Source organism: Mangifera indica, chromosome 14 (genome assembly GCF_011075055.1).
Source record: "Mangifera indica cultivar Alphonso chromosome 14, CATAS_Mindica_2.1, whole genome shotgun sequence".
Lineage (NCBI taxonomy): Eukaryota > Viridiplantae > Streptophyta > Magnoliopsida > Sapindales > Anacardiaceae > Mangifera > Mangifera indica.
The window spans coordinates 1,034,575-1,050,065 of NC_058150.1; the positions used below are offsets into that span (position 1 = coordinate 1,034,575).

The 15,491-nt window shown below is 31.5% G+C and overlaps 2 protein-coding genes across 2 annotated transcripts; both read right to left on the minus strand.

Moving 5' to 3' along the window:
* Positions 1 to 129: 129 nt before the first annotated feature.
* On the minus strand, positions 130 to 6,286 carry LOC123196440 (testis-expressed protein 2-like). The gene is made up of 7 exons (XM_044610476.1): positions 5,897 to 6,286; positions 4,892 to 5,115; positions 3,425 to 4,133; positions 2,734 to 3,079; positions 2,097 to 2,191; positions 1,711 to 1,905; positions 130 to 1,105 (listed from the first exon to the last, which is right to left on the minus strand). Exons 1-7 carry the CDS (start codon positions 6,071 to 6,073, stop codon positions 479 to 481), a joined length of 2,373 nt encoding a protein of 790 aa, XP_044466411.1. The 5' UTR covers positions 6,074 to 6,286; the 3' UTR covers positions 130 to 478.
* Positions 6,287 to 7,335: 1,049 nt separating this feature from the next.
* LOC123195605 lies at positions 7,336 to 13,660 on the minus strand. Its single transcript, XM_044609412.1, has 6 exons — positions 13,115 to 13,660; positions 9,661 to 9,878; positions 9,322 to 9,562; positions 9,057 to 9,142; positions 8,554 to 8,645; positions 7,336 to 7,876 (listed from the first exon to the last, which is right to left on the minus strand). The coding sequence occupies exons 1-6, from the start codon at positions 13,196 to 13,198 to the stop codon at positions 7,602 to 7,604; spliced, it is 996 nt and encodes a 331-aa protein (XP_044465347.1). The 5' UTR covers positions 13,199 to 13,660; the 3' UTR covers positions 7,336 to 7,601.
* Positions 13,661 to 15,491: the final 1,831 nt, after the last annotated feature.

Genomic DNA, 15,491 nt, shown 5'->3' on the forward strand with positions numbered 1-15,491 from the left:
TCAACTTTTATCAAACATAGTAATTATTTATACCCAATAATTTTTTAAGTAATTTATCTTCAAGGTAATTTTTTTTTTTGGTAATAAAACATTACCCAAACTAAACGCCCCCTAAAAGGAACGTTAAAATGAGCTTACAACACCAATAAAGTATTATACAAGAAAAAATGAAGTTCTTTACATGAAAAAATGGCTATTGGCATTCAACAGTCAAGTCAAAGAACAGCTTCGTACTTATACAGTGTAAACAAGGCTTTATAGAGTTTGAACGTATCAAATACATTTTATTCTAAACTGTAATCCTTAAGCCCGCACTTCCATGATCTCTGAATGCATGGATTCTTGGTCTGCAAGCAAGAGTTCCAGATAAATCCTATAATCAAGGGAATCTAAGCATCTTAAAAGTAGCACAAAACATCAAGGCTCTAATTCTGATGCCTTGCATTTCTGTTTCTATCAATAGTTTTTGCCAACTGTTTCATGGCCCTTTCATCTTCTCAACAATGTGCCTACTCTTTTCTTCAATGTGTCGCCTTTTCTCTTCGAATTTCTCCCCCATCTTCTTCCCAAGGTCAAGCATCCTTGCCCTTCTCCCTCCTTTCTTTGGCCTTGAATCATACTCCTCAATTGCACAACTTCGTTTTTGTACCAGTGGTGAAGACCTAGGGGATGACTGATAGTCTGGGATTTCCTCTTTTTTCTGTTGGCCTGTTTCCTGAACCTTATCACTTTCCAGCAAAGGAGTTCTTAGCTCTTGTAAAGACTTGCTATTCTGTATAGATGGAATGGCAGAGGTTGTTGAGGGCATCGACACAGCTCTAGGGATAGTGGGTGATTGTTTAATGCAATCTATGTTCTTTGGATTTTGATGCTTGCTTTCTGGGTGATCAACTGATGTTGATTTAGTGGCTTCCATCTTGGCCTCTGCTTCCCCACTTTGGGAAATAAAAGATTCAGATGCACCAGTATGATCGCTACTGGCTTCATGATTAAGCCATATAAAAGGAGCAACACTCCTCGGAACCCAATCATCCTTCTCTGCTAACATCCATGGAATGCATACACTCTCACAGTTTGGAAGCACCATAGATTCCCTGATCCCCGTCTACACAAATGAAATCAACATCAGCCACAGCTTAGAGTTACTAACTGAATTCTACTACTACTACTATGTTCAAGCAAAAGGCATTTTCCACATACACAAAAGAATTTGTAAGGGGAAATCATAAGCTTTAATTAAGAAATCCTGGGGATGGGTATCCAGAGTGTCTTCTTAGCTGTTACTAATATTACCATTTAACAAATGGCTCCTGAAATCTTCAGAAAATGATTATGACCATATAAACGAAATTTGTCATTGGTGGTTTAGCATGGTTTCAGTGTCTGGAAATGCACATCTGATAATTACCTGAAAGTTTAGAAGTTTGAGTAATTGCTTTATCAGAAAAAAAATTTTCAACTCCCAGATTGCTTTTTGCTACACAGCTGTTTTTTCAATATACCACATGCAGCAGGATCATTCATAAAAATCAAACAGAATTAGAGCAAAAAGGGGTGATGATGCAGATGAGAGTGAGGGTGAAGGTAAATGTTTGAGATGAGGTAAAAAATACAATGCATACAAGTATGAGTCTCCTTGTGGGTGCTTACGGAATACAAGAAAAATCAATAAAGATGAGATAATGTATTTGATAAAAGCGGCTTATATACCTTAAAGCGGTTAATCAGGAAAAGAGCTATGTGTCCACTAGTAATCTTGTGATCCCCAACACCTGACTCCAGGTCAAACTCTATATCAGGCATGGATGTAAAACCAAACCATAATTGATCAGAAGGTGGCGGCTTTATATGTAAACGCACTGTTCCCCGAAGAGATGCAACCCGTATGGACAAAGAGAGAGGCACCTTTAATGTGAAAAATCAATGAGTACACAGCCAAAAGTTATAGGCCTACTTTTGTCTCTTTGATTTAAGGTTATTATTGTACAGGCAGCCAGAGAGTAAAACTGATATATAACTTCATTAGAAAATATGTATGGGAAAATTTGGGTCTGTCTATTAGAAACAGATGCAAGAGCAAAAACTTGTTTACAAACCTGAGAAACCTGTTTGGCTATAGAATTCAGAATACACTTCCACCTTGACACTGAAGTTGCTGCCAAAGTAGTGCTTTTGCTGTTTTTCAAGCCATCTGCAACAAAAGAGAGTCTAAGAATAAAAATTGAAATTTTTTTTATAATGTAGCAAGGATAAAAGTTGAATGTAAACGGTGGACAAACTATAATCAATAGTCAGCCATATTGATCTGGTCACCACTATGAAAAAGAAAAACATATATATCTACAAAATTATGAGAACATTTAGTTCTCCTTTCAAATTCGACCTCCTGACTTTCTCATAATTTACTCATCCAGCTTATAGTCTTGAAGATCCTGCAATTTATGAAGGTTAGGTTTAGGAATAATCATTGTTGTTCAGCAGACACAAACTAGCTTAACTTTGCACAAGATGAGTTCATGTCAATTTTTTTTTTTTTAACTTTTTGATCTACCGTGGTGGTGGTGGTGGTAAGTGGAAAAAAAAAACCAGATTCATATTACAGATGTGGTATGAAGACATGCTGGAGAAACAACAGTAATGAAAATTTTCATACAAATGTTTGCACCTCAGGGGTCATGTAAAATATCAACTCAAAAAAAGACATTTTATATATATATATATATTCATACTAACCAAGTTTAGCATCTTCTTCACTCTTTTGGACTTGTTCCCCGATATTCCCTTCAGAAATATTCAACTGTTTACCATAATATTCAAAACCTTCAAGAAGGTCTGAAGAAACATCCCCAACTGAACTTGATTCTGAATTTGCATCTAATTCGCAAACTTCGAGTCTTGTTTCAACATCTAATACTACTCCACCAGAATATTCAAAGTCGACTTCAAAGGCCCATGCTTCATGCATGTCCATGGGAAGTACCCTCATACCATGGATATAAGGCGGAAGATTCCCAACGTCAATTCCTGTACAGATGATTTCACCAATGTAACTGGGTGTTCTCATATTCGAGAGTGTCCTCTGTTACAACAGTAAGTATCAGACTCGTATTGACATTTAAAATACAAAGAGAAGCCACATAAATTTCAGAGTAATTTATTACGATTAACAACACAACTTTCCGTCACAAGCACAAATGTTTTGTGATGGATATGCAGACAGAACCAGACATTAATAAGTTGAAAAGCTAAAAAATAATATCCAGACAAAAGCTACGAGTAACTTTTCATCCCTTCAAGAATATAATATAGTTAACCAATTTATCTACAAAATTGTTGCATAATGGCAAAAAAACATCTTTCCAGGCACTATAAATAATTATGCAAACAAACACAAGTACAGATCTAATATTGGAAAACAACAGACCTGAATTCGGGCCTGAAGGGAACTTTTCATTCCCAAGTGGCTTTTGGCATCAAAAAACAGCCGAAAGATTAACAAATTACAGCAGAGAGTTGCCTCTTCTGTAATAAATTTGTCATCAGATTCTGAGTCGGAGAAACCAGAAATTTGAATTTGGCTTCCTGATGGACGAAACATTGATGACAGTGGTTCAGCATAATCTTCTCCAGAATTGTTTGGCACCTTTGTTGTTCCAGATTTTGCAGAGCTAGAACTCAAAACAGAATCTTGGGCTGGATGTAATTTATCATAAACCTTTCTCTCTTCACGGCTTGAGTATGAAGAAAGTGGCTTATTATCCACACAAGGCTGTAAAGCCTTTCTGGAAAATTTTTTCCAAAGGTGTCTAACCCTCGACGAAGAACCATCAAACCTACCAGACCTATCAATTGGTTCACCAATGGTGCCCATTGAAGATGGCTCAACAGTCGAACCAACAGAGGGTTTCATAAATGAAGGATATCCTATGTTTAAGGATATAATGTAACTGTGGAATTCTTTGTTCAACTTGGTGTACCATTCTAGCCTTTTCTTGTCATCACATGAAGCAAGACGTAAGGCTTTACCCCATGACTCCTTCTCCCAAGAAGTCTCAAGATAAATGTAGATTAATTTACTCAAATTGTATATTATTGAGGACTTGCTTTCAACTTTTATAGGGAACCTTTTGGCCCTGTAAAAAACATATTAATCATGTCAAAACAAGGGTCACAGTTCTCATCTGGAGAAACTATGACTATTCCTCACTTACTGAATACCAATTAAGAATTTGTGAAAGAGAAATAACATAAAAGTAACGATAAAGCAAAAGCTAAAAACAATAATAACATTGGCCATTTCCCCATGCAATATATGTGTCATAAGAAATGGTTCAAACTGCAGTAATAAGTATCAGAGAAGTTCAGAGAAATTGACATAGCTTAGGAACTTCCAAATTCAGCAACCATTTGAAGTAGGCAAAGAAATAGAATCTTCTTAAACAAAAATTATTAATAACATCAAATTTGGGCTAAAATGCAATAATTTTTCCAAAAGTCACTTGGCACAAAATTGAATATGATATCTAACTATATATGCCACCTGCAAATGGCTGAAGTCAGAAGCCATCAAGAGATGACAGTTAATGCCTCACAACTGAAACTACTCCTTAGAAAAGCATTCATCATAATATTTATAATGGGTAATATTTTCTTAACAGAAGCCACCAACAAATTTGACTTCATAACTGAGTCTCCTCCTGAACCCTACAACTTTGTGAAGGAAATTGACAATATTTTCCAAGTAACATATTCTTAATCAATCCTCAGTGTCACAATCCAAACAAAGTTCAGGATATAAAAGGGGCAATCTCAACCCAGGTCTAATCATAACTGAGAAATAAAGATGTATAAAAATCTAACAATCTAAAATAATAAACAAACCACATGTTACCATTTTCTTGAAGGTAGAGTCGAGGCTGAAACAGCTTCTATTACACAACCTTTGAGCGGAATAGCTGTATGGGAACCATCAGATTCCTTCAAAAGAAGGGTTTGATCCTTGAGTTTTGCATATTTGCGAATGGGATAAACCTCCAAAATATCCTTTTTTCTCTTTTGTTCTTTTGGTAACTTATCTTTGGGAAGTTTCTCTGATTCCAGAACCCAAACAGGCCCCTGATAAAGATAAAATTAAATTATTGAATAAAAACACAAATTAATAACCAAAAGGACTCATTTGACAAAAGAAATGAGTGCTACCTCCTTTATAATAACATACAAATACTCTTACACGGTAAAGAATGGCTTACGAAAGTCTTATAATTATTTTAACTTTCTGATTCCATCCTCTACGTTTACAATTTTTTTTTAATAATTTTCTCTCCAACCAAACATTAAAAAGAGGATTACTGAGTCTTAAAACCACTTAACAGCTTCCTGGATTCATCATGCTCTTTCCACTCCTAGTATTTTTTTTCCTAATTTTCTCTCCAGCCAAACAAACATAAAAAAGTGGATTACTACGTCTAACAAGTACTTGAGAACTTTTTCAATTCATTACGTTCTCTGCAATTCTATTAACTTTCCCTCACTTTCTCTACAACCAAACATGAAAAGTTAATAAATAATTCTTACAGCGACAATTTAACAACTTTCAGGATTTAATATGTTATTTTCACTTCTGGTAGTTTCTCCTAATCTCCAACTAAACACGAAAAAGGGAATCACTACAATAAGTCTTATAAGTACTTAAAAACTTTCAGGATTCATTACCTTCCATCAACTTTCAGTAATTTTTTTTCATAATTTTCTCACATTCTCCAGTACATGTCAAGCCAAGCTGGTACCTATTTAATCCTACTAAATGAGATTTTTCTCCCAATTCATAGCCTCACCGCCACGAGCAACATCAAATTAACTTGTGGCGTAAACTAAGAATATCAAGCTAAAACAATACCTGTTTATTGTAAGCAAAATCAAGCGAGTGTTGAGAATCAAGAACTTGAGCAGACTGCTTTGAAGATTTAATTCCAGGTTTTTTAGTAAGTCGATTAATAATATAAAAAACAGCCAAAGCTTCCAAACCCAGTATCGAAATCGCGCCAAAAATCAACCCAATAAAGAACAGTAACATCTCTGATGATGGGTGATCTTGATCTTCAGTTGGGTTAATAATTAATGATACTGTCGTGGGAAACGAAGAATTAATAAAAGGGACTGAAATGAAATGAAATTCCTCTTCAACTTTGGGTAGTGGCGGAAGGAATCAGATGCTTCTGTAGTTAAGATTAAAAAAGTTTTAGAATCAGAATTAACTACTTAAAAATTGAAAGCAGAGGGAAAACGCGTTTCGTTGTTGGGTTCAATCTTTTCCTACCCGGACCGGTGGCATGGACCGGTAAAAGTGGGGCAGGGTAAGGGAACGAGTGGATTCGAATACAGCCGTAACAAAAAATATCTTTTTTCAAATTTAACTTAAATAAAAAATTATTTTTTAATAAATTAAAATTAAAAATAATTTAAATTTGATTTAATCTTTAAATTTAAAACTATATTTAAGTTTACAACTTAAATTTGTAATTCAGATTTATTAAAAAAAAATTAGTATAATCTCATGTTAATAATAAAAAAATTAATGAAAAGGGTATTGATAATCACTATTAGCATACATTGTTTATTGTAGCCTTAATTTGACACTTTATTAAACCACATTGATGTTTTTAATATTGATTTAAAACTAAAATTAGATGATCAATTTGACCAAAATCTAATAATTAGTTCGATCCATATTAAGAATAAAACATATTTTAACATTTGCACCAAATTAACCCTCAATTGAATCAATTATATCATGTCAAGTCAATATAATTCAAGTTAATAATAAAATTTGTTTTAACTTTTGTATGGAATTGACCCACTTGCTTAGAACGATTGAATCATATCGAGTCAATTCAATCATATACAAATATTTGCATAACTAAAACCAGATATTAAAGATGAATCAACTCAAACTTGTGATTCCATAAAAATACCATTAACTCAACATTTATATCTAAAATAATAGTAAAATTGATTATTATTTTATTTTTTATTTAAAATTATCTAATTATGTAATAATACATATAAATGTATATAATAGTTACATCATTATTTAAATAAATATATTATAAGGTTGGATTAAAATACTAACATGATTTTGGATAGAATACTATATTGGCACCTTTCAAAAGTTGTGAAAATGATGTTCATATTTGACGAAGCAAAATTATGTTCAAACGATTATCCTTCTAGAGAATCTAGGCCATCTCAAAGCAACGATAGGACAAACAAGTCTTCCAAGGACCTGAAACATGACTATTTCTGCAAAAATGTTTCTATGGCAATCAAAGCCGGAGACGAACAAAACATTGTATCTTTCCATTAAACTTGTTCTTAATCCTTACAAACACAAACTTACAAACTATCTGCACAGACTAACCTCAGGGAAAACATAAGCAAAAGGGAAATTATGAAAATTACAAGCTAGCATTAATGGTCTCTAAGTTACTGAATGTTTTGTTTTCAAAACTGAAGTAGGGGGTGAAGTTTCTGGCATGGAGGCTGCTGGTAATAACTGAACAAAAGCTAAAGGATGACAAGGGAGGTCATGAAAACATACTGATTTACAAATGAGAGTTGCAAGTGAAAAAGCTGAAGTCGTGATGGCAGACATTAAGCTGCTTCAACCAGGAATCTGCGGCTCTATGAAGATCGATTAGCCTTTCTTGGTCATGTGAATATGGGTTTACCCAGATATCTCCTTGCATTTTATAAGAAGCTAGCCCAAAGGGAGTAAGGGAAATCCTTCTGCTGACTTCGCCCTTTGGTTTACCATTGGCGTTTTCTCCCAATTCAAAGTTTGCATTGCCTGCGCTGTCATCATGCTCAACTGCACTATCTGCAGAATGATGCCACAGAAAAAAGCAATAATAGATCGCCATGGTTGATATAACTACATATGAACCATTCATGGGCACCCAGATCATTTAAAGTACTTTGCATTGTCAATTCGACTTATTAATCTCACCAAACTGTTATGAAATGGAAAGTAATAGTTATCAACCGCTAACACCTCCCGTATCAAATGTCAAAGTGATTATAATGGCGTTAATCATGAAAATTTTCTTGGCATCATCAGATTAACTTATGGAAAAACAGAACTATGGGCTACAGAGTTAGCTCTAAATCATTCCTCTACAGTTTCTGAATCAAATACTATCAGACTGCAAGTAATTTTTGGATAGAAAATTTGGAAAGATTGAGAAGAAAATTCATTGGTATTGCAGCATACAAAACGCAACCAGATATAATATGCAATCCCTAAACCCTGCCATGGTATTTGTGTGTAGTCCAAGCAACACGATATAATTCAACATCAGTAAGCTCAAGAATTACGACTTCAGAACTAATACTGTCTAACTTAAGCCCAGATAAATTATGACCAAAACCACCTTATTTAAACCACCCAAGCAACAAAGGTCAAGGGTACTCACATTCATGGAATTCATGCATGATTGCAAAGAAAACTATGAAGAAAGACTAAAGTTATCCATGAATTATATATAATCAAAATACCTTGAAAAGATGAGGATAGTGTATGATAAGAGAGGAAGCACGTTGACAAGTCCTTCTCATTTTTCTTTGATGGAATATGATAAATAGGATACCTGTGAATGAAAACCATACATTAGATTGAATAAATTTCAGATATAATAATAAAGAAGATTGAGATACACACTTCTCTTTGGCTTGAAGAATAATTGACGATAATAGCATTTCATCAGCCACTACTATAATAGGTATTTTATACAATACTGCTTATATTTTAGCAAGGATATGAAAGTTGTGGAGTAATAATTTAATTGTCTTCCCTTCCCAATATAATATAAGATGAAGCTTCTACTCATTACAAGCAGAAGAACTACAAGGAACAGTGCCAAGGAAAGCCATGTAATTAATATAAAAGACTTCATCAAGCAGTGGAATTCATTTTATCAATTAGCAAAATCACCAAAAATAGAAATTAAAAATTAACTAAAGTAAATAAGCATGTGAAAGGAACAGCAAAGCATGCTTACCAAGCAACTGCCATCCAGCTTGCTGGTGAGAGATCCACACTTCTGAGAGTCATTAGCCCCAGATGATTCTGAGCTAATTCAGTTATCTGAATCAAACATTTTGTTCAACAATCAAATTATTCAGCACAGGATTAAGGTAAACTAATAGTAATTTAGATTGATCAGAATGTAAATTTATTTTATCACAGAAGTGAGAAAACTGATAATGCTAAGTCATTTATTTCTTTTAACAAAGACAGGCAAGATAAAAGCCAGCAAGGTTTACCTTATCCCTAAGTGGAACCCTCCAGTAAGGAGGGTTCATCTCAAAGTACTGGAAGCAAAGGTACCCAAGCTTACAGTTCATTGGCCACGAGCCATCCTGGTCGAAGCTTGAATCCTCTGAAATGGCATCCCAAGTCCTGCTGGAGTCATTGCTGAGAGAACTTGATAGCTTCTCACTCCCGTTATCATCACTCCAAGAGTCACTTTCAAATTCTACAACTTCATTATCCTCTCTCAGATTCCTACATTAGGATATCAGAAAAGCTCAGTCTAACTGCTACTGACAAAAACAAAAAACTTGAATTTGGCACATGAAACATAAAAAAGATTTTATAAGAACCTGGAAGTGGCAACAGGCTTATTAGTGTAGATCTGAATGGCGGATAGGTAAGGAATGTAGTATTGCATAACATTCTCACCACCATCTAACACAACTGGTGCGCCAGCACCATATGCACTCCATTCATCATAGCAATTCCAGAGATCCCCCAATGTGAAATATTCAACAATGTTCTTATTAAGTGGTTGCCATTGGCTGTTTATTTCATGGATACAGCTCTGCCAATATTTCAAAAAGCAAATTTCAGTTCCTTTTAAAGAAGTTCAACATTTTAAGAATTGCGAATTGGGATTTGTATAAATTGGCCAATGGAATACACACAAGAATAAATGCCTATGGCTAGATAATATATGAACCTAATATTCTCACTGTAGTATTTTTAATGCAGTAAAGTAACACAAATTAATATTTCACCCAAGAGATTGTTTTGAAACTTCAATTACAAGCATTGTGTCCAATCTAACTGCAATTACACGCACTTAGAAATTAACCAACGGTTAGCATTGTTTCCTAGTTTCATTTTCAGCATCCATTTAGCCATAGCAGAAAAATCAACCCCTTATTAAAAGTAAAACCTCTACTAGTAAAACTTTAATAAATAATTTTATACGTATAAATTTATCTTATAGTACATCTCGAGATGGATTCAAACTAAGTTGAATAAGAGCTAATTTAAGTTCGATTCAAATCTAGAACAACTAGCTTGAGTTCGAATTTGATTTGTTTGAATTGGTCATTTAAAGTCGCCAGAGAAAAAGAGATGTCAAAGAAGAAGAAAATTGCCAATGAGATGCCGATCTCAACAAGTTAAAATTTTAGTTCGAGTTTGGCTTGCTCAAGCCGAATGGTTATCTCCAACTCTAAGTATATCATTATATTGGTCCACCATTATTAGAGTAAGGCCAAATGACTATTTTCCACTCAAGGTTTAATGAAATGACAAATTTCTATTTTTTTAAGTTTCAAAAAGTCAAATTTCTGCTTGTCATCCAATCATATTAGTGAATTTGTTTGGTTTTTCTAAAAATAATTGTTTTGTTTTTATATTGAAATTATAAAACTATTATTAACACTTAAGATAAATATTAAATTACCAACATATATTTTAAAATATCATATTTTAATCAATTCTTTGAGAGTATAACTATCATTTTTTAAACTATTAAGAAAATATTAAAATTTTAAAAATTTCAAAAACAATCCCAAACTTTTTTAAGCTTCAAAAAACCTCTAAAATTGTCATTAATATCATTTAACACCTAAACTTTTGTAAAGGAAAAACAGAAAAGAATAAAAGGAAAAAAAATTATAATAAGGGGAAATGAAGAAAATTGCAAGAATGAAAGAAAAAAGAGAAATTAAAGAAAATCTATACAAAATAACCTTTCTATTTTTCACTTAATGAAATTAACGAGTGAGAATATAATTTTTTAAAACTTAAAGGATGAAACTTGGTTGGGAAAGAGTCTTTTGGCCTTAAGAGTAATAAAAACTAGTAACACAGTGCCCGCAAAGAACATGTTAAAGAAAATTAAAATGGTGAATTGCCAATATTAATTTACCATTTACTAAAGTCATTTAAATTAATAACTAAAATCATATCTTAAATGGTACATAACAATAAATAATAACTTTTCCGCCAACTAAAATATATATAGAAAAAATTCATTTGCGCCGTTTGGTTTTTAGGCAATGAAAATTACTTCGGTATTTTATTTTTTATTATTTATATAATTTTATTTGATTTATTAATAATAAAATGTTATAATAATTTTCTATGAACAATAGTGATGTAACAAATAAGATAGGTAGTAATCTAATTCTCACATTCATCTTAAGTATTAAAAAATTATTAAGATAATCTAAATTTTATTATAATTATATTTTTATTTATTAATTTTTTATAATAAAATAACCTCAAAAATATTTAAATAAAATAATTTACTAGTATTTTTTTATTATTTTTAATCAAACTCAATAATTATTTATATCCATTAAATTTTATCAAACATAATCGTTATTTATATCTAGTATTCTCTTAATTTTTTAATTTTAATAATAAAATATTATCCAACCCAAACACTCTGATAACATATATCAAGATTCACACGTCACCAGCTAGCCTTCTAGAGAAGAGCATGCAAGACAATCAAAACACACCAACCAATATGGCTCCCACGTAGTGAGGATAAACAATCCAATTGGTCAAACATTGAGCACAATTAAAACAAGCAACTAACAACTAAAAACTTTAATATTAACTTGGCCACAAAAAATAATTATAATTTTATTTTAATATAAAAATGAGAGAATATTTGTGGCATCTTCTGAAGGGTCTATTTTGTTTTCTTCAAAGGTGGACCTAACCCAATTGACATATGAGCCAACGAAAGGCCCACCCCATGACTAGTGCAAATTATTGAAGTACTATAATCATGTTATATGTCGACGATGATAACCAAATTGTATATCATATTGTGTATCACAAATTTAATTTTTTATATCTTATATTATGTATTTTAATATATATTTTTTAAATAATAATAATAAAATAATAAAAATTTCTAATTATCATATCATCAACTTAAAATTTATCATAAAAATAATCTAATATCTTAAAATTTCTCAAATACAATCCCCCCATATCATTAATTCTCTAAAAATATATATTAATCTATATTAATAATATATATCATATTATATGATACGTAAAATATCATACAATGTGTCTACCTATTGTACCAATTTTAATACACTTTATCATACATATTATTTTTCATATATATTATTTCGTACATCAAAATATGCTAATAAATATAGATGATATTCCCAGGCAAACAACGTGACATGTTATCATAATAATTTTAAATTAGAAATAAAAAAAATAATAAGAATATCTAATTATACGATGATATATCAAATTATTTATACTTTCTAATATACACCCTTTATACATTAATATTCCTGGTATATTAATTCTCTCCTATATTTAACTTAATATTCTAAAAATTATTTAAAAATTCAGATAAACTTTCATCACTATTGATTTTTTCATTTTAGATTAAATCCAGATAAAGATGCAAAATGGATAATTATAATACACCCCAGTAGATTAAGAATTATCGCTAACCGCTCAAACTAGGAAGATTAAGGGAGTTCAGGTATAAGGGATAAGAACATTATTCCACTAAAACGTCGCCGTTTCAAATTTCTTAATTTTAGATCCCTAAACCATTGATTCTTCTTCTCCTTCTCCAACTCCTCCTCCTTCCCGAAACCGATTAAAACGTTTATCACAGAGCTAGCAACTAACAAGCATCCATTGATATCATAATAAAAAGAAAAAAATGAGAATAATAATAATAATACCAGAAACATGAAATTTCGATTTCAGCCTTTCAGGAATGAACAGAAAAATTTTAAAAGAGTAAAAGAACAGAGAGAATGGCGGTACCTGAGGGAGAGATCGCGAAGTAGGATTGGGCGTTATACGGTGGAGGAAACTCACGAGATTAGACTGAACAGTGGAGGACCACATTGGAATTTTGATCTTGATTTTGGAGCCACAGACAGAGAAGGAAGATAAATAAACGGGAAGTATGAACTCAGTAACTCACACAGTATCTGCTATTCTTGATTTAAGAGCTGAGCAAATCCAAAGATTCAATCACAACGAAGAGAAAGAAGACAACATAAATGCTGCTGGATTGTCCAAAACACAGAATCTTCAACGCTCTCTCTATTCATTACTGTGAATTGAATGCATTCAACTCAAAAGACTCGCTTGTTTTTGCTTCAACGAAAGCGGGTTTTGTGGTTGGGAAATGGGTTTTTTCGGATTTTGATTAGGACAAAAAAGTTCTCGAATTTAGTGAAAGAGTTGAGTTGAGTTGGGTCGAGTCGAGCGAGTGAGTGAGTGAGCGAGCGGTCTCGAAGCCATGAGAGTACGCCTCGCCGCGTGTTTTTGTGGTCATTGTGGAGGGAGGCAGTGTCAGAGTCAGAGCTTCCGCTTTTTGTTTCGTGTGTTTGGGCTTTTGTTTTAAGCCCACGTGTTGTTTTTCATTTATTTCTTTATTTCTTATTTTTTTTTATTCGTTCAAATATGAAAAATAATTCATAAATTGTACTACAAAATATTCCATAACCATATTAAAATAAATAATTTTTTACAAAATTGGCCCATAAAAAACTTTTTTTTCCTATTATTAATATTAAATTATGAATAAAATTATATACATAAATAAATCTTACTAACTTACTCATATGATTAATTATCAAAAAATTATCTATACAATATAATGTGACGATATTTGATTAGGTGATATAAATATTTGTTTTTCTTTTACTTCACAATAACTCAATCATATTCTGTTACATTAGATTATACAGACAAATTAGTAAAATTTATTTATACGTATAATATCATTCATATATTATGGTAGTGCAAAGTTAAATTGTAATACATAGATGAATAAGCTTGTCTACATAATATGTCAACACGACACAATTTAAGTGTGTAAGTGTCATGGTTTTGGAATTCGAATTAGATTTGTTGGTTCAAATAATCTGATCAGAATTTAACGATCCACTCTATCATATCAATTTAGATTTAGAGTTTATCATTAGTCCATTTTAAACTACAGTTGAATCAGATAAACTCAGATAAACTGTACAAAATTAGAGGTTTAACTATTTGTTAGTTCAATCTCAATTTAATACACTTACTAAAGTTATATTAAACTCAATTTGACATTTGATTTTCTTTTTTTCCCAATTGCTAGAACTTAGTCTAATAATTCCGTTTGGTATTTTTTTAAATTTAACTTGTTTTTTTATTTATTATACATGAAAATAAAATATTAAATATTATGATACAATATTTACTCCAATAATGATTAGTATTGGGGCTTGATGTCTTAGCTTTGATTGGGCCTTGCTCCTCACTCTATGTTTTCCATGGACAGATGGAAAGGATTATAGGAATGAAGGATGAACGGATTTACGAAGAATAATCTTTTATGCGTAGGCGATTAGTTTTTAATGATATAAATAAATTATTATATTATTATATAATTAAATAATTTTGATTAAAAAAATTAATAATACTATGATGGAAATTATTTTTAATAATTATCTAATTGATCATAGCTTATTTAGTATTGAAAATAATCTTTTAAAGCTTAATATCAGTTTACTTTTTTAATTTCAAACTTAAATAAATTTTTTATTTTAGTCAAACTGATATATCATTATGTAATATAGTAATTTAATTATTTTTATTTTTAATTTATAATGATCAAATTATATTATTATATTACTATTCATTATTTATATACAAAATATTACTAAAAAATAAAATAAAAGATATTTATGAAATACAATAAGAAAATAATTTTAAGGCCAAAAGACTTGTTCTTATCCAAGGTATAGTTAAATCCTAAAATCCTGTCCTTCAACTTTTAAAAACTCAAATATCCACCCATGAGTCAAATTATGTTAAAATTTTCAGTTATAATTAGAGATAAAATCGTTATTTAATAAAAAAATTTAAAAAGCTAAACTTTCATCACATTTTCCCTTCTCAATTTTAAAACTCACATTCCCCCCTCTAAAATTTTTCTTCAAAGTTTAAAAAGTAATAATTACTTTCTAAGGTTTTCCCTTGTCTCCGACGATCAATTTCTTCCTTGGTTGACCTTTTCTCTTTTTCTCTCTGTCAGCACTCTTCCTTCTTCATATGGAGACATAGATGATGATCTTTATCTCTAATGAAGAAGGAGGAGCGTCAACAGAAAAGAAGGACAAAAGGTCAACCAATAATCTAGAAGAAA